Source organism: Struthio camelus, chromosome 1 (assembly GCF_040807025.1).
Source record: "Struthio camelus isolate bStrCam1 chromosome 1, bStrCam1.hap1, whole genome shotgun sequence".
Taxonomy (NCBI): domain Eukaryota; kingdom Metazoa; phylum Chordata; class Aves; order Struthioniformes; family Struthionidae; genus Struthio; species Struthio camelus.
Genome location: NC_090942.1, coordinates 217,519,255 through 217,545,101, shown reverse-complemented (window position 1 = coordinate 217,545,101; position 25,847 = coordinate 217,519,255). Strand labels below are relative to the sequence as shown.

At 40.9% G+C, this 25,847-nt stretch overlaps 4 protein-coding genes across 21 annotated transcripts in view; 3 read left to right on the top strand and 1 right to left on the bottom strand.

Annotated features, from left to right (window-relative positions):
* The window catches only part of SYTL2 (synaptotagmin like 2), a 61,636-nt gene extending 58,153 nt beyond the window's left edge, over positions 1 to 3,483 (top strand). For 16 of the 17 annotated variants that reach the window (XM_068930620.1, XM_068930613.1, XM_068930609.1 and 13 more), the window contains 2 exons: positions 66 to 271; positions 1,371 to 2,593. In XM_068930620.1, the coding sequence (XP_068786721.1) occupies positions 66 to 271; positions 1,371 to 1,516 (352 nt within the window). In that variant the 3' untranslated portion in view covers positions 1,517 to 2,593. Of the gene's footprint in view, positions 1 to 65; positions 272 to 1,370 lie in introns of all 17 variants that reach the window. The other variant, XM_068930619.1, reaches the window with a different exon arrangement.
* A 1,324-nt stretch (positions 3,484 to 4,807) lies between these two features.
* On the top strand, positions 4,808 to 8,561 carry CCDC89 (coiled-coil domain containing 89). Of its 2 annotated transcripts, none has more exons than XM_068931252.1 (2): positions 4,808 to 5,478; positions 6,524 to 8,561. In XM_068931252.1, the coding sequence occupies exon 2, from the start codon at positions 6,803 to 6,805 to the stop codon at positions 7,868 to 7,870; it is 1,068 nt and encodes a 355-aa protein (XP_068787353.1). In that variant the 5' UTR covers positions 4,808 to 5,478; positions 6,524 to 6,802; the 3' UTR covers positions 7,871 to 8,561. The 2 variants fall into 2 exon arrangements, with proteins under 2 accessions (XP_068787353.1, XP_068787354.1); XM_068931253.1 differs by having other exon boundaries at positions 6,317 to 8,561.
* Positions 8,562 to 9,448: 887 nt separating this feature from the next.
* On the top strand, positions 9,449 to 13,533 carry CREBZF (CREB/ATF bZIP transcription factor). The gene is made up of 2 exons (XM_068930601.1): positions 9,449 to 11,128; positions 12,487 to 13,533. The coding sequence occupies exon 1, from the start codon at positions 9,503 to 9,505 to the stop codon at positions 10,376 to 10,378; it is 876 nt and encodes a 291-aa protein (XP_068786702.1). The 5' UTR covers positions 9,449 to 9,502; the 3' UTR covers positions 10,379 to 11,128; positions 12,487 to 13,533.
* A 4,109-nt stretch (positions 13,534 to 17,642) lies between these two features.
* LOC104145297 (transmembrane protein 126A) lies at positions 17,643 to 25,796 on the bottom strand. The gene is made up of 5 exons (XM_068930602.1): positions 25,671 to 25,796; positions 24,678 to 24,802; positions 19,745 to 19,938; positions 19,056 to 19,170; positions 17,643 to 17,907 (listed from the first exon to the last, which is right to left on the bottom strand). Exons 1-5 carry the CDS (start codon positions 25,770 to 25,772, stop codon positions 17,703 to 17,705), a joined length of 741 nt encoding a protein of 246 aa, XP_068786703.1. The 5' UTR covers positions 25,773 to 25,796; the 3' UTR covers positions 17,643 to 17,702.
* Positions 25,797 to 25,847: the final 51 nt, after the last annotated feature.

The following is a 25,847-nucleotide window of genomic DNA, read 5'->3' as shown; positions in this document are numbered from 1 at the left end:
CACTCTGGGCTTAATGCACTCTGGGCTGTCCAAGTGTAAACTGATAACGCTTTCTCCTTGTGAAGTACCATTCTTCCAGATACTAGCAGGAAAAGTCGCCAGAAAACGAGAACAGTGGCAAAAACTACAAACCCAGTATTCAACCACACCATGGTCTATGATGGCTTTAGACCAGAAGATTTGAAAGAAGCCTGCGTAGAACTCACGGTTTGGCATCACAACAAACTAGCCAACCACTTTTTGGGAGGTCTCAGGATAGGCCTTGGAACAGGTACCAGGCTCTTGATAGATTAATTTTTTTTTTTTTTTTTTTTACAAAAGATAGTCTTTGTTTTCTTTTTTTACCTTTCAATTTCTGCTGCTTTTGCAAAGGTCACTGAACAGACTTGCACCTATTTATTTACTAAAGAGTTTCATTCAATAATTTATCTATTTCTTGGCATGGATCCTAAAATGCAAATAGAAATAGTATTACGAGTGTTATGGATGACTGACAATTTAGAAGAAATCTTAATGGACAGACAAAGGTTTTATTTTTCATAGTACCTGGTACTATTTGAAGCAGAGTATATGATTCCTGCACCCAAAATCTTGATAGCTTCTTACAAATTTACACTTGCAAAACAGGATACCTGGGGTAGAGACAATACTGGGTGGAGATACAAGGACAGAAAGAGAACGCATGATATGATTTGGAGATATTGAAAAGGAAAAACTAAATGCAAACAAGCTTTTAGCACAAAAAGCAGTGTAAGAAGGCAGGTAGATGGAAAAGTTGAATGCGTTCTCAGTCATTATATTTTGTCCCTTTCATCGCCCTCGTTGGTCTGGGGGAAGGATGTGTTTGCAGTCTTTTCAAGCAAATGCAAGGAAAAAATGACTTTTCCCAAATGAAGTTCTTGTGTGGTTCATTAGCATAACCTAAAATACAAAATAGGATAGGAAATCTCAGACTGAACTTTTAAGTAGCCAAGCTTGTATTTCAGTACTAAAATCAGTGGCCCATTTTATTTTTAATTGCTCTCAGATGTTAATCCCCTGTATATTGTTCCATCTATGCAAAATATAAGCTTCTTCAGCTTTAGACTGAAGCCTAAACCCCTGTATTTGATATCTCGTCTTAGCTTTCTTCTTGGAATTGTGATAAAGTAAGACAAATAGTAACAAGAAAAAAATAACTGGAAAAAGATGATGTTTCTGTGCAAAATTGTCATTAATTTTATTTGACAGAAGTTGTTGAAGTGTAAACATGTAGAACTGGATCTTGAAAGTATTAGATTTTTTGGAAGAGGGGCAAATTTGACTTTCTGCTCTCAGCTTTGAAGCTTATTAAATGATTAATGTTGTTCTTAAAACCGACGTTTTTCTAGGCAAAAGCTATGGAACTACAGTAGACTGGATGGATTCTACTTCAGATGAAACTGCCCTGTGGGAGAAGATGATGAACTCACCAAACACATGGATAGAAGACACACTGCCTCTCAGGATGCTAATGGTTGCAAAACTGACAAAATAAAGTGGCTTTTTAATTGCTAGTGCCAAAAAGAAACCTTGGGAATAAAATTAAAGGGAGCAGGAAGAAACTTGCAAGCGGAATACAGTGGTTCTTGTGATGGTGTCTGTTTTCTTGCTGTTCTGTTTTGTGGTGTCATATTTTTAAATTAAACTTCTACCTGCAGATTACTATGTAAATTTAAGGAGTTCTTTTTTTTTTTTATTTACTGAAAATTAGTTTGAGTAAGAAAGAAGTCTTCTCAATAAGACTGAGAAGTCTTCAGTGGTAGAGGTAGCTGTGAGATTTGAATGCTTGTATTGCCTAAATGAAGCGCTTCTGATTCCTTATCTAAATTGGCAGCAAAAAGGAAGAGCAAGTCATCTCTTTCTACACATCACTAGGATTGCTTGTAAGGTGTTTATTAATAAGATAGCAAAAGACTGGTGTTTGTTGATGCTCATTAGTATGTGTACACAGCTGAATCCTCTTTAATGCTCAGTCAGATCTCCAGCAAGAATTCTGAGCATGCAGAATTCATTTAAAAAAAAAAAAAAAAAGCCCCTTTTCTATAGTTTTATATTTGTAGGATGTGAAAGTATTTCTATAATGAAAGAAACATTCTGTGGAGTGGTACTGTTGATGTTCTGTCCTGCAAGGTACAGAGGACTGTTAATTCCAATGAAGAATCAGGGTCATAAAGAGTCTGCTTATATGTGTAATTAATCACCTTGCTGGTATACTAACCTTACTCTTAAATGCGGAAGGGATTGATGTCGAATTTTTTTTTCTTCAAATGCTACTCTAAAGCATCTAAAATTGCCAGTTTTAATGATGACAAATAGGTTGGCTATTTATTTGTATTTTCTGTACCTTGTTGGCTTGTTTTTTTTCCAAAAAAATAATTTATCTGTACTTTAGCGCCACCGTTAGGAGATTGGTGGGATTATGGTAGTCAGCTTTGTAGCATATGAAATAGGACTGGAATTTGTCACCTGTAGAAACGCATGCCAGTAACAAAAGCTAAATGCATAAAATACATTTTGTATTACAATGTTTTGGATTTTTTTTGTTTTTTAATAAAAGCAGTCTATTAAAGCTACATAGGAATTCAATGTTTAATTAAAATTCAAAGTATTTTCTATTAGCAATTCAGTACAGAACATTAAAAAAAATGCAGAGGAAACACACTTTTCCAAATAAATGCACATTTATTTGCTGCAACTGCATAGGTCTAGAAGCTGGTAAAATCTAGCGTTTCCTTAGAGTAGAGAGGAAAAGGGGGCTGTTCACCTCCAACTCTGTTGCTGAACTTGTTTATACATTTACTTTTGCATAACTTACTCGATGTTATACACTATGAGTGGGGAGGGGGAAGGAGCAGTGCTGTTCAACCTGCTGGGGGACCCACTTTCTCTCTGATCAACAGTCTATGGGAATTACAAATGCCCAAAGTCGGTGTTAGTCTCAATCTTTTCCTGCTTCAGGTGTTTTGGATGAGCTGGTAGCTGCTACAGAGTCCATTTTACTTTTCCAGAAGCACCACCCTTTCAGGGATGGCTATTTAAGATTATAGAAGCCATGCAACTGTTACATCGTTTAAATAAAGACATATTTTGTTTTGAAGTGTAGTATGGATATTATTCTATATTCATACAAGTATAACAATTTGTGTGTATCTGATCAAGAGACACCTAGTTTGTTTGTATTCGCTACCTACATGAATTCATCTTCACCAGGAAAAAGTACTTTGCTGCGAGCCTGACCTACAATTTAATAGGTAAATAAGTGTTTGTTTCTTTGTTTTTCCTCCTGCGAAATTTAAATACATTGCTCTGTCTTAAAATAGCTTTGGGACTTTAGAGTTGGAACAGGGTCTTGAGGCTCCAAAGCTGCAGGCTAATGTCATGTAGTCTTCTGTGTTCTATATTTACAAAATTCTGGTAGTTAAAAATTTATCTGCCATAAAAATAAAATGTCTAGTTTATGACAATGCCGATCTTGTATTTTGGTCAAACAGAAAATCTTCTGTGTCACTTCTCTTGAACCATCCTAGAGGCCGAAAAAGCTGCCTACTACTACACTAAATATATCAATACTTAGTTTAAATTTCGAAAAGCTACCTGAACACAAGCTTTACCCGTGCACTTGTAATTAGTAAGATGACTAAGTAATGACACAACAGCATTACATAGTCATCCAGATAACCAAACACTGAACCAAATAACCAAAACAGGCCCTCTATTGCAAAATTCAGTCTCCCCTCAAACTTGTTTAATAGCTGTTTACAGGATGTGCAGAAAATGGATACTATTTTAGGCCAACATCCAAGGACAGTCATCACCAGAAAGAAATGTGAGCCACCCTTATACTACTTCCAAATTTACAGGGAGTCAGCAGAGGTGGCCACAGCAGTATCTTTGGGAAGTATACTAGCACTTAAGTGCTATACTAGCACTTAACAATATAGTTTTAAAATATATAGCATATATTTATCACTTTTAGCCTTCAAAAGAGTCTGCATCAAGCTACAGATCTTTAAGATCTTTAGCAGATCTTCAGCAGCTGTGCTTATCATCTTTTTACTGTTTTACGGTGTATTGTAAAACACAAGAAAAGTCAAAGCTGTCCCGGTGAGAGGAACTTGGTGTAAGGGAGGGTTACAGACAAAGCTGCATCATCAGTGGAAAATGTATTCTGATTACCCTATGCATATTGTGTTAGTTAACTATAGAGCAGGAAAACTAAACTTCTACCTCCTGCTAAATGCTAGTGTATTGATTTATTAAAAAGCAATTGAAGGCAATCATTGGAGCTAACTGTGTAAGCTAACAGGAATTTTGTATTGAAAATACTTAATGTATTTTATGTACATGTACTGAATGTACATTTAAAATTATTCATTGACATTCCTCTGAACATGGCTCATGTAATAAATATGGTTTTCCACAAACTTCATAGTCATTCCTAAGTACAGTAGGATGCTGCAGATTGGTAGCACTCACTCTGATAGAGAAATGTAAGTTTGTGCTGTTTACCAAGACAAAAAGTTTTAGGAAACTAGTTTATTTGCATTCTCTCTTACTCTGCAGTCAAAAGGAAAGGCTTTAGAGCCATCCATAACCAGAACTTTAAAGTCATATACTTAAAACATAACTGGTACTCACTGAAGTACAGTTTGATAAAATAATAGCTCTGCTGTGATTCCAGTTCACCTTTACGAAAAAGCAGGAATACTCATAGAATGTCATTATATGCACTCATCCTTGCTCAGAAAGATGAATGGAAGAAACACAGCCCTTTCCCTCTTTGCTCATTCACAGCTCTTTCCATGCTCTATATCTGAAAAATCCCAATTTCTTTCTCTAATTCCCATTGCTGCAAGTAAGCCTGGAAACCTTAGTTGGCTTGGCGACCCACATCACTCCCGCTTTACCCGTTTTGAAAGATCCAGAACTGTGCCCTCTTTGTCTTGTTTGCTTCATATCATTTTCCAGAGGAGTCAGCAAAAACCTGAACCTGAGACTTCCTTCCAGCAGCATTTGTTTTTCCCTTCCTCAGGAAAGGGAATCTGCCAGATTTTTCATTCACCACTGAATAAAGTTGTAAGTTTTTTAAGGCAAGGGCTATGTCTTTACTTTTAGCCTGTGGATGTTCAGCATGTTCCGAGACTGCTGTAGTCTGCCATTATGATTTCCTCTGCCACATATGGTGCAGGCCAAGAGAGGGGAGATCTTTGTATTTCTGGAAATCCTATTCCCTTGACAGAACCTCGGTTCCTTTGAGGGTGTTCACAGCATTCGTCTGCTAAAAAACACTCCTAGTTATTTCTGTTACTGTTCTGGGATTGGCCCAGCTCCAACTGGCCCTTTTCCAAGCAGGGCAAATGAAGGCATCAGCTCTGGAGTGACTGGAGTCATATCACCATGGAGACAGAAACTCCACAGCAGGAGTGGCAACAAACATTCAGAGAAAGAAAATACCTGGTAAGAAAACTTTTTTTTGCCTCTTAATTCCTTCTTTGTTATGTTTCCACTAGATAGCCTAAACTTGTTGGTCCTTTTCTCTCTTCTCCATTCTTTCAAAATACTTTGGCAGGAGCCAAAGAAAGTAGCAGCAGCAGTAGGGGAGTGTGGGATGGCATATCTAGAGGTAGTATCCCTACTGAGGGTCACCACTATGTAGTTCTGAATCTGTGGGCTGGCTCCTTGCATTATACTCTATGCTTCACAGGCATTGCCCTAGCTTGAATTCATTTCTGCTGTACGTTATTTTTCGTCTTTCCTCTATTCCTTTCTTTAAGCTGGCTCTGTCACATATCCCATTCTACCTCCAGTTAAAAGCCAGGATGTTTACGAAAACTGGTTATCAGCATACTATTTGACATGCTGTCTAGTTTTAGAGTTGTGTTTGAATGAAGAATCTGTAGAATAGCTTTGGGCTAACTTTTCATACAGCTGGGTAACATGCAGCATTATTAGGCACCAGTACTGATTTTGGTGCTACCATAATATGAATATTTCTCCTATCTTCCACATGAGAAAATAGACTTTTAAAATTATATGCCTAAAATAATCCAGCAAATCATTGTCAAAACTCAAATTATGTACTATTTCTCCAGGCACCAAGTCTTTATATCACAATGCATTCAATAATTATTAGCATTGTGCAGATCTTTTTTATTCATAAATCTCTAAGCACAAGGTAAGGCTATTCAGTTATTTTAGATGAGGAATATAACATATTGTTAAAAACTTGTAAATCAATTAGAAGACCAATCTAACCCTCACTGTTTTACTTACATTTATAATACCGGATCTATAGGAGAAAAGGAGGGCAGAGGAAGAGGATTGCTTGAGGAATTATTTGCAACTTCATCACTTACTGGCATTTTACCTAAATATAATAGTACTTCTTGTAGCTACAACAGCAGCGCATTGAGGAATAATTACAAAAGCTAATAGCCAGCAAATGAATACGCTCGCATAAACACTAAGCCTATTTTCTCTGCTTTTGCATCATCGAGTCCAGCATCCCTCTCTTCAGTCTGCCTGACTCTGAACGCATGTGAAGCTGACAGCTCTCTCTGCTGAGGCAAGGGCTGTTGCAGGACCAAGCACCAGTTGCAGACTGCCGTTGGCTTCAGAACGCCCCGGTTTCCACCGGTGATATAACGACGTTCCAGAGAAACTCCACCCCTTTAGTGGAGTGTGTTTGACCACAAACGAGAACCAGTGGGTACAGCTGAGATACGCTGAATGTTACTGGCCAGTACAAACTTTTTTCATCTCTGTGAGAGACAGCTGCGCCATGGCTGAGGATAAGAGAGACCCTGGGAGGTCCAGACCCATGAATGATCCAGAGATGGAGAAAGACAGGGAAGATCTGAATAAGGGCCTGTGGAAATTCTGTGGGATCCCTGAAGAGGAGAAGAGTGAGAAGGCTCTGCTACGTTCACGCATAGAAGAACAGTATCACCTTATCTGCATACTGAAGAGAAGAGCAGAGGACGCACATAAGCGCTGCAAAGGCCTGGAGCAGCTCAATATGAAGCTGGAGGAACTGAGGACTGAGGATGCTGCGAAACTGAAAGCCCAGACCCAACGGATTCAGTGCCTGGAGGAACGTTTCATGGACCTGGCTGACAACCATGAAAAAATGATCCGCTTCAAGGATGAACATAAGAAACAGAATATGCAACTATGGCAGGAGAATAACCGCCTGAGGCAGGAGAATGAAACTCTCTTCAGCCAGACCGTGAGGGAGAAGGAAGCTGAAGTGCTCCAGCTCACTTCCCAGGCAAGAAAGCTCTCTCAGCAGTTAGATTCCTTGCAGGAGAAATGTGCTTATGAGAGTCGCAGAGCCCAGGAGCGAGAAAAGGAGATGCTAGAAGCTCAGAGCCAACAAGCAAGTGCTTATGCCTGGGAAGTGGATTCATTAAAAAAACAGCTGCAATGCCTACAGGAGAAGCACCAGCAAATTGTTGCACAGGTAGAGCAGGAAGAAAGTCAGCAGAGGGCTCAGGGCAGCGAGCTGCAGAAGAAGTTGGAGAGGGCATACCAGGAGAAAGAGGAACTCCTGAACCTGGCCGTGGAGAGGGGAAAAGCTCTGCAAGAGAAACAACAGGAAATTCAGCAGCTGGGGAAGAAGCTGGAGACGGTACAAAAAGCCAGGCAGCTAACAGAAGAGCACTTTGTGAAAGAGGCAGCAGCCGTCGGTGGTGATCTGAGGGTCCAAGAGCTCCAACGGCAGCTAGAAAGCAGCAAGCAGGCATACAGTGAGCTCTCGCTGCAGTTTGATGCTTACAAAAAACACAGTCAGGACTTGCTGACTAAAGAAAAAGAGCTGAATGTCAAACTCCGTCATTTCATTGCATAACTTCAACTTTCTTCTCTGTTCTAGGCCCAGCAGACACCTCTATTGTAACTCACCACTGCTTTTTATTCCTCTTCACTGGAATAATCTTCTAACAGATTTGTGTCTATGTACTTAACAAAGTTAAATCCTTCCATAAGGGACTGTTCTATAACCTCATTTTTTATAGATTTACACAAGTAAGATTGCTAGACTGTTAAATCTGAACAGGGCTTGCTGAAATAAACAGTGTGACAGGAGGGATTAGTGTGGAAAAGCTACAAATATGAGTTTGGTTTGTTTTAGTTGGTCCTAACCTCTGCTGTATCACAGATTTTCAGTTTTTACAGTCAAAGATGCACTATTTTCCAAGACAAACAAAATCTCAGATCCTTCGTCTCTGTGTCTGATTCTCCTTTGGACTTCAAAAGAGGTTGGGCAGTTGACTGGTATCTTTGAGGCTCTAAGAAATTCCACCTTGAAACACCTGCAGTATAAATAGTTGTGATGTAGCAGCTTGCAGTTAATACAAAAAAGAAAGGGAATGAAGAACTAAAACAGGTCAAAACAATACAATCATACAATTAATCACCTGAAGCTCAGATTTTAGCTACGGTTTTTCTAGTTGTCTTACAGATGTCTACAGTCTCATTTAAAATTGTAGCAGTAATTATATCCCTGTTCTCTTCAAAATAAATTGACAGGTCTTTTGGGTTGTTTTGATGGTTTTTGAAACAGGCTTAGGTTCTAGACATTGCTGCCAGCTTAACTGAGCACTAGGTGTAGACGAAATAGCGGTAACGCAAAAGATCGAAGGGTGCTGGTTTGACAAAAATTTTGACAAAAATCTTTCCCGTTCTTGTCAGCACGGGAGGCTAGGGAGGCTCCCTACTTTCTCCTGCATCTCTCCCAGCTAGGCAGGAGGTCTTTGGCTGTTGTGTTTCAGCTCCTGCTCTTACAGCAGATTAAGTCTACCAAAAAAAAACAAAAAAAGTGACAGGCTGAATGGTGTCCCACATCTAGGCTGTGGTCAGCTGCCTCAGGAGCCCTCCAAGTTTTTACCACTGGTGCACAGTTTGGGGAAAGTCAACATTTCAGCTAGTTTTTTGGTTACTTGCGGGTCTTAAGCATCTACCAAACAGCTATACTGCATCAAGTGAAACCTCTTCTGGACCCAAGACAGTAAACGTCCAAAATCAGATGCCCAGGGGGATCTCCCAGCTCATGACCATTTTCGTTTGAAGGATTTACTCAACCAGACACGGTTTTCTAAGTTTCACGCAAACCCCTGTAAGACGTCCCTGCGCCCAGCTCCCGGCCGCACGCGGGTGTGTGTGTGACACGCCCACCATCGCAGGTGGGATAACCGGCTTCATTAATTTCCCCTCAGACCGCGTAAACAGCGCAGAAACGAGCGGGGGGAAGCTGTGAACGAGGCGCCACGGCTGGCGAGGAGGGAGGGACGCGTGTGCCAGGCGCCCCCTCGCCCTCCTCCCCTCACGGCCGCCGCCGGTAACGCGGCCGTTTTCCCGCGCGCGGGCGCAGTCGCGCGGCGCCCCCTCCCCTCCCCCTTCCCCGGCGCCGCTTCCCGACAGGCACCGCGGGAGCGCCGCGCCGCAGCCGCCGCCGGCCGGTCCGGACCTCTCAGCCGCCGCCATGCGCCACAGCCTCACGCAGCTGCTGGCGGCCTCGCCGGGCGGAACGAGCCCTTCCGGCGTTGCGTGGCCGTTCGCCAGCGCCGGGCAAACTCGGCGAGGGCGGGATGGCGCCGGGGAAGGGGACGCGGGCCCCGCTGGGGTGAAACAGCAGGCGCCGCCGAGGCGGGAGGCGGGCGCCGCCGAGGCGGCCGCGGCCGAGGGCCGACTGGAGGTGTGGGAGCGGGAGGACTGGTTCCCGGCGCTGGAGCTGGCAGAGCTGCTGGAGGCGGCCCGGCCGGATGGGGAGCCGGACGCGGAGCTGAGCGGTTGGTTGTGCGGCGAGGCGGCGGCCGGGCGGCGGAGCGGCGAGGCGGCGGGCAGCCGGCTGAAGGCGGCGGCGGCGGCGCGGTTGAACCGACTGAAGAAGAAACAGTACGTGCTGGGCTTGGAGAGCCGGCTGCAGGGCCTGGCCGCCGAGAACCGGCAGCTGCGGGACCGCAACCGCGGCCTGAGCCGCCGCTTGCGGGAGCTGGAGCGGGAGAGCGGTTACCTGCGGGCCGTGCTGGCCAACCAGAGCGCCCTGGGGCAGCTGCTGAGCCGCTTGGCCGGCGCGGGCGCCGGCGGGCTGCAGCTCGGCACCAGCCTCTTCAGGCAGGCGGGCGGCCCCGGCCGCCGCCGGCGGCAGCAGCAGCAGCAGCAGCACCCGCAGCCCGGCGGCGAGAGCGGCGACCACGACTACGCCCTGCCCAGCTCGCGGGCCGCCCGGCTGCAGCAGGAGGAGGAGGAGGAGGAGGCGGCGGCCGGCGGGATCTGCCTGCACGTGGAGCGGGATCGGGTGTCGGTGGAGTTCTGCTCCTTGTGCGCTCGGCGGGCGGCGGCCTCCTGCACAGCGTAGGGCCGAGCGGGCGGCGGCTGCGAGTGCTGGCCCCGCGGCGTGGCGGAGGAGGCAGGCCCCCCCCCCCCAAAAAACTACCCCCCCCCAAAAAAAAAAAAAAAAAAGGAAGAAGTACAGTGGAGACGGGGTTGGTATCGGGAGAGGTGCAGAGGAAGGGAGCCTGGGCGCTTAAAACGGCCAGGGCAACGCAAAAATTAAATCTCTTGAACAGCACGTTGGGAGCCGGACGGCGGCCTCGGTGGAAGGCCGTGTAAATCTGGTGGGCAGACGGCGGTGGTCTGAGCCCGCTTGTGGCGCAGGGATCGGGCAAAGCCGCGTGCAGCGGGTGCGATGGTTGCGGTGCAGACTGACAGGCGCGTGTACACGCAGAGGTGCCTCCAGAGCCCGTTTGCAGCACCTGGGTGAAAAGTTCATGCTGGAAGGTGTGCTCGGTTCCTCTTCACAGTTGCCACTAAAGGATAACGCTGTCTACCCAGCCTTGAGTCAGATAATGTCTAGCCTGCTTATCCTGAGGACCTGAAAACGCTTAGAAAACCAAACCAAACCAAAAACTTCATTAAGATATCGTCACTGGACAGACTTAAGAAAACAGTAATGATTGGCAAAAGAAAGCATGCATATAAAACTGTACTGCATCTCAGTTATACATTACTATTAAAACCTCTCTGACAGTTTCTCTTTTAGGTGCTTGCCCTGCCAGGCTCCGTTGTGTAGGGGTTAAAGAACAGTCGTTTTCCACCTCGCAACCTGGTAAGGATCAATATATTCCCATAATGCAGTAACAGAAAGCTTGCTTTGCTTATTCCAGTCTCTTCTAATGGCTGGTTCAGGGAATGATTTTTTTTTTTTTTTTTGGTCCTTGGACCATTTGACCTAGTCTGCCAAAACGTTTCTAGCTTTGGGTGATAACTAATAGTGAAAATTATAATCACGTCATTCTAATTAACTGTTTTCCTCTTTTCTCTCTTTTTAAATATGAACATAGTGGCTAATAGCTATGTTTTAAATTACAAAATAAATGCTGATGCCATTAGAAATGGGAATTTGCTATTAAAATATCCGATGAGGTGAAAGGGAAAAACATGGTAATAAGTGAGATGTGATATTTACAGTCTTTTATCATTGGGGAAATTCCCAAAAGTATAAGTAAATTGCTTTTTAAATGGGAAAAAAAAAATAAATTTGTGACCTATTGGTATAAAATACTATGTCTAGTGTTAGGGATGCACAGGGATCCTTTTCTAGCTTGTTTTAATTCCTGATGCAGAATTTTGCCTGATTTAACAAAACCTGAGTACTGGTTACATCTGTACAGTAGAATCCTAATGTAGAAATGTCACTTTTTTGCATGGAACTCTAATGAGACTTGCAGTTTGAAGAATGCAGTGCATCAAAGTAACTCATTACTTTAGCTTACCGTAAGTAACATCTATGCCCATGCACACTGAAATTCCTATGTTACTTCAAAACAGCATTAAATTTTAAAGATTTTGCATGTATATGCATGTGCTTAATTTTACTGTAGAGATCTTAAATTTGCCTCCTACAGTATTCAGAAATCTATAACTTTATATAATTAAGCACAACTTGGAGAGGAACAAATATGTATCTTGAGATTAATAATTTGAAAAATGCTCAATAATTAACTGGGATAGGAGGAAAAATAGTTTGCTAAACAGTAGTGTGTGTTTTCTTGTACTAGTCAGTGTTTTTTCCTATCATGAAAGATGAGTAGGTTGTCTTTTTCAGTTGTATTATAATGTTTAAGTTGTTTATATGTATGTCAGTTAGGGGAAGAAGAACTGAAAATAATAACATGTAAAGTGAGGTTTCACAAAGAATAGATTTATTTAAAACAATTTCATTTATTAACTTCACTTCTTTAAAAAATATTGCATTTAATGTTACTGAAGTCTTGTTTCTTAGAGCCTTAAATTTTGTGTTTAAGGCTAAGTAGAAGGTGAAAGCATTTTCTTGCAGTGATTTGTTTTATTGGAACTAGACCCTTAGAAGCGTACAGCAGTATGAGTTTTATTTTTCTTTGTGAAACATCACTGTGTGATAAAGTATATGTGTATTTAGCATCCTTGTTTTTCTTTATGCTAAAGTGGATTCAGCTGTGTTGGGGCAGAAGAGACGGGACCAGCTGCTGGCCACATTTCCTGCTTTATTTTAAAAGGTAGTATGAAAAATGAGAATAAAGAGGTAACAGGGCTTTTGCTATCTTTACTTAAAAAAAAAATTGAATGCTAGGATCATTTAATGTCATCCAAGATGTTTTTTTGAAAGACAATGTCCTATCAATCAGGTTTTCCTCCAGTGTATTCAGAATTGCAGCTGTTCAGAGTACATTGCCAGCGCAAAAGAGTCTTGGTGGGATGTATGTTATGTTACACCTCTGTGACATCAACAGGAGTGTTTAAAGTTTCAGTCTGAAATTGCGTAACCCTGCTGTAATTGATGGGTTGTACAAATGCCACATGAATCTGAAGCCAGCCTTCAAGACGTGTACTAACTGATACGCAAAATGGAAATAATTGGAGCTGCTGGATTGAGCTGAGGTGAATCTGCTTAGCTCAGAGTTAGTAAATATGCTTTATTTATGAAGCTTAACATGCTTGATTAAAAGACAAACAGTAATGTAACAGGTATGGGACGTTACAATGGCATTTTTACAGTCACTTCAGAGCAGAAGTGTATTTTAAGTTAACTTAAATATGCATTCTTTCTTTTTGCATCACTGCGAAGTAATAGGAGTCAGAGACTCGGTTCTGGTCTGTGTTAGGAACCTGCACATCACCCTAATTGTAAAACTATCTACAAGCTGTGTCTGAGAGTAGCTGATTTTATGACAAGGAAAATTAGGTGTACTGGTACAAGAAGAAGGTCAAGTCCCAAGAAAGTAAGTGGCTGCAGGCATTTCTAGTGCCTACTGAATCATATTTAAACCAAATAGAGGGGAGGAAGTTATCTGAAATGATAACCAACTGTATTGTTTGTATGGTGTGTTATTAATGTAGCTTTTTGAAGTAGAAGCCTTGAAATGATACAATTTAATACTTGAAAAAAATAGTGTTATTGTTTCTTTGTAATTACGTGCCATCCAGATAAGAATACAGTATCATAATAAAATCAGACTTGTTGATCTTTCAGTTTATGGGCTCAAATATTTTTTCATCTTTTTCTCATTAATGCCTTCCTTTAATGAAGTGGTTCATTGCACAACATGGCAATCGGAAAGAGGAGAATGCTCTTGCTGCTGTCTGTGTGGGTGATATGTTGGAAAACAAGATAAAATGGAGTAGGGTACCCAAGAGAAATCATGTTCTTACTCATCTGTCTTTCAAATTAACTTCTGTGGCGAGGACAAAAAAATCATTATTCCTTGAACCTGAGATGGAGTTGTACTTTTCTGAGTATTGCCATTCTTTGTATTTTACAGTGGCTTCTCTTTCTTAATGTTTTATTAATGTAGATATATTTGCTCATAAACCATGGAAGAGTAGAATTTCTATGTAAATACTTACATGTTTTATTGGCATCTTCCTCCTTTTTGTTCCATTCTTAGGTTCCTAATTTTGATGCCCAGCTAATAGTATGCTGTTAAACCATAATCTTTCATCAGGTTGTTATTTCCACATTAAACAACAAGGCTGACTGTAACAAAAGATTTGAGGGTTCTGAAAGGACATAACATTTTTTAAAGCTCCAGAGTGAGCAATATGCTGTAGTCTTCAATTTCTGTGAAAGTCTCAAAAGAAATGCTTTTTTTTATTTTTATTTTTTGGTAGAGAGCAGAGTTTAAAGTAGATTGCTGGTTGTCTTTCTCATTAAAGTAGTTGGTATCTTAAAAAAAATCAGGAAGAAGAATGCTTAAAAATGTCATGAATGCCTTGGACTAGTTCAAACAAATACTAGTTCAAACAAATACTGGTGTTTTTTCCTTTTTGGCTTCCAGTTGTAGAGAATATCCTGCTAAGCATCAGAACTTGTCTGTTAGTTCAACACACCACAGAACCCGAAACTCTGTGTTGGATTGCAATGCTACGCTACTTTTATTTTCTAGTATTTCTCCAGCCTTGCTTGAAGACTGTTTAGTAGTTAAATAAAAAAAAAAAAAAGTTTCATTCTCAGTTCTCTCATTCTCATTAGTTGTTTAAAGTTTGATGCTGGTACTGTGAATCTTAGTACCATTGTAAATTTCTCTCTCTCTTCTCGGAACAGCAGCATCTGGCAGAGAAAAATCAGTGTTTCTGCAATTTTTAACTGCCTGGAGAGATGATATCCAAGTAAATGTGGGGAACCATTTCACAAAATTTGGCATCTGTTGGCACTTCTGAGTTACCAGATTTCTGATGTTAATTGACAAAAGGGGAGTCAATTTTCCCTGTGAAACACTGCAAGCTTTTGTAAAACACAAAGGCCTTTTGTAAAATTTACCATTTTTAAAAACTTAGCGTTCTCAGAAGTTTGTAGTTAAAGAGATTTTTCTGCTAGAATCAACAGTACTCCGTTTATAGTGTTATATTTGCTGTTAGGCTGTAAAGGTCTCAAGTATATTTTAGGTAAGATGGATATTCCAGTGTTTTCTGTGTTTAAAGAAAACCTTGTGTACAACTGTATACCAATGAGAGCTGATTTTAGATATTTTTCACCCAGTTTAAATGAGATATGAGAGGAAGATTTAGTTAGGTAATCTTTCTTCTACTTCTTGGCAGGAGCATGCCAGGAATGGGACTTCAGGGGGAGCCTGTAAGCAGGGTTATAAGAATATGTTATTCTTTAGTGTGATGTGCAGAGTTACCTGCTTGGTAGTAGATTGTAACGTTGAGATTATGACCAAAATGGAACATCTTACCAAAGATAAAACTGGTGTTTTTTGAAGCATGTCTTGATTCTTATCTATAGCTAGTCTCTCGCCATCCTTTTAGTAGTCAAAGTCCATCAATATAGCTTATATATTAGACACATGCATTCTTCTGGGAATGCAATAAAAGCCATTACTCTGATGTATAGTCTATGACTAGTTTATTTCTGCTATAATGGTAGAAAAAAGGATGCAACTAAAATCTCTTCTAACCCAGAGATTTTCAAACAGGGAGGCAGTTTTTGTGATGAATTTGTTAAGAGTTGGCAAGAGGCCAAGAACTGGAAAAAGCTTGTCTTTTGCCTTCTTGGGAGTTATAAAGGAAGGTATGTTGTATCCAGTCTGTGAAACAGAGTTGAAGTGTGTTTCCAAACCTCAGTGAAAGCACTGCTTCATAAGCATGCATGCTACAACTTCCTGACACCATCTTGCCCTCTACTGAGTTTTGAAACACTTACTTAACTTGGTTCTGAGAACCCTTTTTCCCCTGTTGTTTAAGTGGAAGTACACAGGGAGTACAATTGAAATGTTGCCTTAAAAAAAAAAAAATACTACCTTTGTTGAATTGATTTTAAGCTTCTTGCCTAAGGATTGTAGCTAAAATTTGAACACTTAATAAAAAAATACTTGCAGTTTGTGTATTCATCAGTTCTGCTGGAAGTAAATAGTCTTTGTAACTTATGCAGAGATGCTGAGTAATGTGAATTTCTTCCTGTTACACACAAACTTCTCAACCTTTCACCCTTTCCAAGAACTTAAGATCTAAAAAAAAATACCATGGTTTGAATCAGATCATTAAATATCACAGCTTGCATTTTGACTACTCAGAATAATTATCACTTGAACTGATATCAAAAATAGCACATGGAATGGCAGATGGTTTTGAAAATCATACTCTGTAAAAGCAGTGTAGCCCATTTTTTAATGTCTTAACAATATATAGTTAAATACTCATATTAACCAAACTGTTCATTTTTGTTCTTTGAATGAAACCGGTTGGAAGGACAAAGTTTGTTCTGGCTAGACTTTATTTGCTGCTTGATATAAATTTATGTGCTAACTCTTTTCAAATTGAAAAGATGTTATCTGTTCACTGAGGACTCAAGCATCAATACTGAGATTTTCTCAATCTGTTTTGTAGCAGCTTTAACTTTAGAAAGTGTAAGCTAGCAAAACTTCCAAATTATAATATTGGAAACAAAATATTTTGTCTGTAAAAAAATTTCAGTATGTTTTCCTTAAAAAACACTGCAAAAGCCAAATGCTTAATCTGAAGTTGTCTAGCTCATAACAGCTTACTTTATTTCAGTATATGTATTTCTTAATTCCATAAAATCTTGTTTTAGCATTTGCACTTCTGTAAGCAAGATTTGAAAACAATTTTTTAAATTATCAGTAATCATGAAATTTGTAATATATACAAGTGTGCCCAATGCTGGGACTTCAGTATTCTCCTACTATTTAGTTTCCTCCATTCACTCACCTGATGAAGTAATAACCTACTATTACAAAGCAATAGTTTCAATGCTGTTACCTTAACCACAAAAATAAGTCATTGAAGTGTTCCTTGTAAACACTTAAGGAATTCAAATGGCTAATTGCTATTTCATGATACAAAGCCTGATTGGCCTATGTGCCTCATATAAGCCTCATATAAGCATTAGTTAAGTTTTGAAGCTGTGCACAAAGCCTGTGGGCTCACTTACTGCAGTCAAAAAGGAAAGCTTTAAGAAAGTTAAATGCATGCTTGCTTAACAGTTTAATTTTCTTAACTTGCACAATTACATAGGAATGGTACCAAGTAAGTTGCAGTAGCTCTATGAAAGAGACTGCTTCTACTAGTCAGCAATAGTTCATGCATATCAAATAAGCTTCATCCAAACTCGTCCACACCCTACTATCTTTTCCTAGCTGGGAAGTCATTGACATACAAGTATGATTTCTGACTGCTCTGTGGGTTACCTGAAATAGCCTAAGCAGGGTAATTTTGTGGTCGGAGCACAGAGAAAACTAGAAGCTAGCAGAATGGGGGAAAGCTCAGAGAGAAAATATTCTAGATATTCTTCAGAATCTGAAAAACCTCGACTGAATCTGCTTTTCCTTTTTTTTTTTTTAGAAAACAAGTTACTGTGGTTTGCAATATGATGAGAAATACCCTTTTTCAGTAATCCTCATTTACAGTTTCCAGAAGATTTAGCATCACTTTAAATAGACTGCTTTTTTCCATTTCCAATGGAAACACCTGTCCTTATAGATCTATTACTAAATTGTATATACTAAGCAGGGCATGGTAACAAACTTAATTTGCATGTAAGTTTAGAGCTGAAAAGAACATTAATGTGAAGTCTTAATTTTGTTTTTCTACTAAAAGAAAAAAAAAAGGCAGCAAGCAACAACTTCTTTCTTTGTTTATTATGATTACTGATTCAAGGCAACGGGGAGGTTTTTTGTTCAACTTCAGGCTTCCAACGTTTCAGGATCCCTGCTAGGTTTTACCTGCTGCAGCATTTGGACATATATTCCATGATGTTTAGTGGCAAGGTAAATTCCAGTTAGAAGCTGTACAAGTATACCAAAACTCATCTTTTTAAAGACAGGTTGAGCAGCTCTGTGCCAGAAGCGTAACAGATTCTCTTTCCCTGGCAAGGGAGCTGAAGAATACCTAAACAACATAAACAATGATAAGAACTTACTGTTTTTATCCAACTTAAACATTAGTATTTAAAATTAAAGTCATCAGAAATGATTAAGTAGATATTCACTCTCCTTCTCCCAACTTAAATTTAGCTGGTGGTACTGAGATCCATTACTGTTTCAGCACTTTGGAAAGACAACCTGAACTTAAATCAGTTCTTATTCTCCATAACACTGAACTATTACACTGATGAAGTACCTCACAAGCTAATCCTTCGAATACTTCAGAGAAAACTTATTCGGGAAGTGGGATGACAGAAGTGGAGATATTTGTCTGGAGCCACAGAGGTGTGGTTAGTATAGCTGGGTCACCATTCTGTTTACTAGGAAATGCTCTCCTGGTTCAAAGATACGTATTTCTGCTTTATGGGCAATCTGCTATTTAAAAGATATTAAATAATTTGTCTGTTGGACAAATAAGTTTATTTTACAGGAAGTTGTGACTAGCCCTTCAGATACTGAGCCAAAAATAACAGCCATACATTTGTAAATATGTCACTGTTTCACTGTAAATATGCCTGCAAGAATGCTACATGACTCTAAATACTGTTTTATACTTGGTTTTAACTGTCAGACTGCATGGATGTTTCCAATTCCCTCTCTAGATAAATTCTACAAAGTATCTCCTGCAATGCAGCCGATCACTTACTGGGACAGCAGCTCTAACCTTCCCTCCCTATGCCCTGACCAGATCTGCAAAATTACACTTTCCATAGAGTTTGGGTACTGGATGCTGCTCTGAAGCTGGAGTGTTTCTCAGCTCTCCAGCCAAACAGCACTAAGCAACAATCTTTCTCGCTTTCAAGGGTGGTAGTTACAATTTAACACAGCCATGTGCATCATGACTAGGTTGTAAGGTTCCAGCTAATCTCACACGCTTTACAGTATGTCTCAGTTTGCAGATTGAGTTTCGCTTTGGAGGTTTGATTGTTAGCGTAGCTTTTGTGAACTTTGCTCTGTAATTAGACGAGTTAATTTAATACAAATCCTCTTCCATGTACTAAGTATCTACAAGAAGAGAGGTGTGCACAGGATGAAAATCTGCAGGATTGAAACTGCAAACCAAGATTCGACAAAATAAATCAATTTCACTCACTGCAAGTTAATAAGACATACCTGGCTGCAAGGCTTGCATTCACAGGAAGAGCCAAAAGAAAAGGATAGACACCACCCACAACAGCCCCTATTAATCCTCCTCTGACCACAGCACAGATTTCACAGTTTAGGTCACCTGCATGACAAAATAAAACATTTTCATTGTCAATATCCACATAGTTCCTACACATCAGCCTTAAGCTGTATGCAACAATGTGGAAACAGGCACTTGGCAGTAAAGTCCATGCTGAACAGGCATTCAGAAAGGTAAAAAAAAAAAAGCTCTATCTTTTGCAAAAAATTACTGTTATTCCAATTATTGCTCTATAATTGACCTTCAAATGAAATCATACAGATGGCAGAAACTCAACTGCCTTGTTGCAGTTCAAATATGAATTTTGCATGATTTTCTCAGGTGAAAAATGGTAGAAATATCAGTGATGCACATCACAAAAATCTGCTTTTTAATACGCACACGTACACATATATATACACATACAGAGGTATCGTCTTTCCCATTCACAATTTGAAGAACCTGCATCCACCCAATGCACTAGATGAACTGTTGTGATCTTGAAAACCTTGCTTTGCAAGGCAGGGTTTAAAGAACACTTTAAGATAAGTACTGTTGAAATAGGAAACGCTCCTCTAGGGTTACATCATGTAGAGAAAGCAATGTCCTTTAAAAACAATGAATAATGAAATTTTACCTAAAAATAAAGGCTGACGCAAAAAAACTTCATAAACTGCTGTTGTTGACAGAAACGGTATAACAGCCATTGGCAAAGCAGATATAAAGGGAGCCTTTGTGATATTTAGGGTGCGCCTGAAGAAATTATTTGCTGCTAAGCCACATAAGCTTGAATTTCCTGCAAGGAAGTATGACCCATGATTAAAAAGGTTCCTGTGAAAACAAAAAAAAACAAACAAAAGAGAAAGATAACTTCAGTAATTGAGAACCATGGAAGAGTTTGGTTTACTCAATGCTATAATCTATTTCTGAATATTCTACAATAAGAGGTAATAGATGCAACCCTCTTGCAGATCCCAAATGGAGATGAACTACTTTCAAAAGCAAGCAGTATAGCATCCTTTGCTATATGCCTGAATTACACAAGCTTCAGAAATGAAGTGACATTAATACCTTCTATTTTTCAATGCTGCCCAGTTCAAGAAAGAATTAGCAAGGGTGACAAGAAAGGGTAGATGTAATTCAGTCTCGTGTTTCAGGGCTGCAGGGATGAGATTCCTTACATAATTAAGTGGTCCATATCCTTTTATGTGGAAGTAAAGCAGAAATATCAATGTGAAATATCTGCTATTTCAAACCGTATGGGTCTTTGCAATCATCATTCATACGGCTGAGGGAATGAAGATAAACACTGCACAAACTATGGAAGCTCAAAAGCCCCAACACAAAGCAAGCCTGTTACTGAAGTTCAACTACTTTGAATGAAACTGAAAAAGCAGAAGCATGCAGGAAGCAATGGAATTTGGATCCTGATTTACATATTTCTGTGTTTATATTAAGCCCTGGGACAAGGTTAGTGCTTTATACTACTAATAGCAAATGAGTATAAAGGGTAAAGACTGACAACTACCATTATGTCCAGTGCTCCTAAGGCAAGGTAGAGAGAAAGTTCCTAAGCACCTTGCTATGTTTCACACAGAAATGAGTGCAGCAAAGGGAATTTCTCCCATCTTAATAGCCCCTTGCTGCTGGGTATCAATCCTGTTGCTTTAAATAGAGCGATACAGAGAGGAAGAGCACAAGCAAAAAAATGTCAGGACAAGAAGAGTGTGCATACATGCGCATATGCACTTGCGTGTACACAAACATACCCATGTACTACTGCCACACAAGTGGAAAAGGAAAGCGTGAAGTTTGTTTCTGACACACTTTATTCCTAGCTGGGTCCCAGTGCGGCCCCAGGAAAAAGCTTCCCCCTCAAACTAACTCATGTCATGGCTCTTCAACCTCCACGGAGCTCCAGTACTCTGAACTTTATCAACAGAGCAGACACAGAAGTTAATCACCTTGCGGTGTCTCCCAAAACATGCTAACGTCTGTATGAAGGATAAAATGCAGTACCTGCCTTCGAGTTTACATTATAAATACTACAAAAAGACAAAACGTACAGGAAAAAATAGCAGAAGCAGTCTTAGCTACAAAATGTAAGTAAGTCCACCAATGTGAAGGGCACATGAGACATAAGTTAGAGTAGACTGCGTGATAAGAAAATTTAAGCTCCCTGCCCTCTTTTCCCAGTTCAGATTTTTCCTCCATTGTCCTTTTGTCTACCCACATCGGCCCATCTGTTCTGACACTACTAAGCCAAAAGACAGAAGTTTTAACAAATATGAACACGCAAGTTAAATAAGATTGCTAGAAACTATGCCACCAGCAAAGTTTATGTTAAATAAATACTGTGTAAACAGAAGATATATTAACTGATCACTAGAATGACTTTTGAACTGAATCAGAGTTGTGCAGTGGCTCATTTCTGTAACTGCATCATTGGCAGCCTTATCTCCAACCTTCTTCCTCTCCTCCACCCACATGTCTGGGGGGGATGCTCTAATAGAGCATCCATGCTCTATTAGATTCCTTAAAGATTTGCAATTTTGAAATATTTGTACAGCATCTAGTACAATGGAGTTCCAAATGTTAAGCCCTTATTTTAGCTAGTATTACTACCACAGTGCTGGAGAGAAAAACAACAGTAATGGTATGTGGGAGAAAAAAAAAAATCCACAGGATCTGAAGCAGCAATTTAACATGAACGCACACATTCTGCACAACTGTTTAGAACACCAAGCTAGCAGGTCAGTCTTTCAAGTCTCCAGCTGCGTGTTTCACTTGTATTAACTGTTTGTTATTCTTTTCATGTCAGAAAAATATCATTTTGTAGAAGTTCTTTGGCATTTTCTCTTTCTATCCTAGAAAGAGCATAAATTTATACAAACTACATGGGGAACCAGAGCTTGGGTCTCCCACATTTGAAGTAACCACCCAGTTACAGGTTACAGTATATCAGAAGGAAATGCATCTTGGATCCAAGAAGCCTTTTCTACAAGATTTTTGCTAAGACTAACGGAAACTTTATATCTCCTAATCACCATTTTTCTCAGAAATAATTAAAACACTACCAAACCCAAACTAGTTCCAGTAATCAGTCTGCTTACTCACAAGTACAGAGTTGGGTTCAAAACGAGAACTTATAATAGATCAGGTGGGACAACTACGGTAACAGATCTTTACTCAGTAAAGACCTCTGCAGCTGCTAGCAGATCATCTTTAAGGGCTCTGCAGGCTTTTGTGCCTGTTTTACAAGCCTGATTAGCAGTTTGTGATTTATTTCATTTGACTTGCAAAAGGATGGTTTCCATTCCTATTTTTTAGCAGTATAGCTGGCACAATCAGCTGATTAATGGAAACAACTCTTTGCTTTAGTCTTCAATTTCCACAAATCTAAAATTCCCAGAACGGGAACAATTGCCAGGCAAGCAATTAACTGGAAGGCATTCTGATTTTGAAGCTGTGCCAATATTATTATGTAAAAGCGTGTTGTCAAAATACGTCATCAGTTGGATTTACGGCTAAAACCCTGAAGAAAATAAAATGCTCAACTGGTCACAAAACGTATCCTAGACCAAATGTCATATTTATTTGCAAAATTATCAAATATGAAAATCTCTAAAGCATTCAGCATTTAAAATAAATGATTTTTAAAATCCACCAATTTAAAACACTTTCATATTCTAATGCTGAAAGTAATATTAATCATTGACAAACTATATAAAAAAAGACTTCAGAGATTTAGCAGCTTATTCTGCAAAACCTAAACATTAAAAGGATCTGACATCAATTATATCAATTACTTTCATTCTGAATAGGGAAAGACTTTTAATTCTTTGTATATATAAAATTTTCAAATATGAAATAAGCTACTAATAATTTAATTAAGATGCTATATAGCAAAAGAACTTGGCTGGTCAAACACCTCTCTTGCTCTTATTTAGGTTCCCCCCCCCCCCCCCCCCCTAAAGAAATGGGCCTATTTGCCTTTCAGATCATTGTCTTTTCAGCACTGGATGTCATTCACTGACCGTCCCCCAGAGTAGTTTCTGCAACTGAGCCATTTTATTCTAATAGCACATTTACGGTCATAGGCTGTGGAATGCACGAGTGCATATACATACATGTGGAAGACTGAGATTAAAATTTAGCAGTGTATTTGAAAATCCAAAACAGAGCACATTAATGCATCCAGAACCAACAGAATCTAGCCAGGCTTACTGACCTGCAGAACTGCTGCACAGCAATAAAGAAAAGAAAGAAAGAAAGAAAGGCAGGCAAGGGTACTTTTCTTTTTTTTAATGCTAGCTCCCTAGTATTAAAAGGGCTTTGGTGAACAAGAGGTCTGTAAATTTGACTCTAGCATGCTTCCTCTTCCCTTTGTGCCACTGGCGACCTCCCTTCTGGGTGTACCAACTGTTAAGTCCCGCCAGGGCAGTTTCAAGTAAAGGCCCATACCTCTGGCAGCTATTTCTCTCCCAGGGCTCTCCAGACCCTACATACCATGGGTTCTCTCTATCAAAAAGCTACCACATCACCGCTGAGGTCTCTGCCTCCCCCCCAGCACGCTGGCTGTTCTGGGGAAGGAGAAGTGCTAAAACTGAACGTAAGCCCAGCAGAGCTTAACAGAGCTGCACCACTGACCACAACGTGTGGGATAAAGCCTCTGCGTTCTGCTCTTTTTCACCTGCGTGGGAAGGCTCTAGGTTACTATCTGTAGTTTGCACAGAGCTGCACCACTGACCACAACGCGTGGGATAAAGCCTCTGCGTTCTGCTCTTTTTCACCTGCGTGGGAAGGCTCTAGGTTACTATCTGTAGTTTGCTTAGCCAGCAATTTGGTCCTACTAAAAAAAATGCTTCCTATAACTAAACCATTCGTACAAAGTCTATCCAAGATACATGTGTACAACCAGCTCCTTATACAGCCAGCTAGGTCTCGGACCGCAGAATCAGCTGCAGTCAAATGCAGTACCATAAAACACACAAACATTGTTTGTGAGGTGATGGAAGGCATTTAGCTGTCTTTTGTGCAGATCCCCTGCTAACAAGCCTGCCGGACCCTGGTTGACTCTTATACCACCACCTGGATACCTCAGCATCACGTTCCTGGAACGGGGAGCAGCATAGAACGGGATGCAGAAACTAGTAGCTCTATGCTTACCTGGCGATGCTGGACACAACACGACTCCTGCAGAACCACACAGGTATCTGCCTTATGCTCTCCAACATTCCAGTTTCCTGGAATATTTATTAGCTCTAGCTAATAATAGCACTGTATCAATGCTCAGAGCCAGTGAGGGCTAATCAGCAATCCCAGAACCTTAAGCACTGGGGATCCCCTGCCAGAAACCAACTGAGCAACACCAGAGATGACAGTGAGCTAACCATATTTAGAAATGCAAAGTTTGTTTTATGTTCTGGTCAATAATTAAGCATCTTTGCAATTCAGTATTTTTGTAACTCCATGGAATACTTGCAATACAAGAGTAAGGGGAGAGAAAAGCCTCCAAAAGACCTAAAACGTTTGATGCTTTTATCTTCATTTATTTTACCAGCACTTACTGATCTTTTTTGGGAAGCTCATTAAACAACTTTAGCATGATTTCCATCCGCTTTAATTTTTCCAAGTGCAGACTTTGCTGTAGAGAACCGAGTTCAAGAAACTCTTTTCCTGTCATCTTGAAGTCCTGGATCATAAGGAGCAAACAAACAAACGTAACCAAAGTTACACAGCAACCATATATATCAAGTAAACGTTTATAGTCTTTTGGGACTACGCAATCATAACGTTCCTCCTGTTTTTCACGGGCAAAGCTTTTGGCCGTAAAGGACACGATCCGGCTGCAGAAGGTTACGAAACATATGACTGCACGAGCACCACCGAGTCGTTTTTTTAGCCAGGCACGCTGCAGCTGCGTTTGATAGCTGCTGTAAGCCGACTGAAGCACCGGCTGCGGCCCTCGGCCTCCAGACCCCGCTGCCCCCTTCTCCCGCAAGAGACGGCCCCAACCCTGCGGCCGTACGGCAGTTTAGAGCCAAAAATTCACCCACGTCAAAACTGCTCAGAGGAATGAACTACTTTTTTTTTTTTCCTTAATTTTTTTCCTTTTTTTTTCCTGCTTTCGGCTGGACCACCTCGCGCTACGCCAAGCCTGGCGTCGGCCACACACGGAAGGACGCGGACGCTTAAACTGACTTAACGGGCAAACAGCAACTTTAAGAAAAACCAAACCTTAAGATATTTACGCTTTCCTTTTTGACCCCCATAACCCATGATTTTTTTTTTTTAATATATATTTTTTTAATTGACGTTTTCGGCCAAGGACGTAACCCAGGTCAGACAGCATAAAGGTTTGGCTTAAAGGCAGCATTGAGTCCTCAGGCGGGCCGGGGCCGTGGCGCCGCCCGGGACCCCGCGGAGCCGCCGCAGCCAGCGCTGCCCCCGGCCCCGGCTCGTCCCCAGGAGCTGCCCGCCCCGCCGGAGCCCCGCTGCGGCCGGTGACCCAGCGCACGGCGCGGCCTCGCTCCCCCGGCCGCCCGGCCGCCCGCTCTTACCGAGCAGGCCCCAACGGCCTCGCCGCTCCCGCCGAGCTTACAACATGGCCCCACCCAGCAGACGCTCCCTCCACGGAGGCCACCATCTTGACCTACCCACATGACCCAGGCCTTCAGAGGGCGTCTTTGATTGGGCCTTCCCCGCCGGCGCAGCACGGCGGCTCCCGATTGGCTGCG

Excerpts from the sequence above, each read along its gene's own strand:
- LOC104145297 (XM_068930602.1), bottom strand. The coding sequence starts at position 25,772 with ATGTGGGTAGGTCAAGATGGTGGCCTCCGTGGAGGGAGCGTCTGCTGG. Across the intron at positions 24,803-25,670 it reads AGGCCGTTGGGGCCTGCTCG|GACTTCAAGATGACAGGAAA; the intron begins GTAAGAGCGGGC and ends CTTATGATCCAG. Across the intron at positions 19,939-24,677 it reads GAGCTTCCCAAAAAAGATCA|GAACCTTTTTAATCATGGGT; the intron begins GTAAGTGCTGGT and ends TTGTTTTCACAG.
- CCDC89 (XM_068931252.1), top strand. The coding sequence starts at position 6,803 with ATGGCTGAGGATAAGAGAGACCCTGGGAGGTCCAGACCCATGAATGAT.
- CREBZF (XM_068930601.1), top strand. The coding sequence starts at position 9,503 with ATGCGCCACAGCCTCACGCAGCTGCTGGCGGCCTCGCCGGGCGGAACG.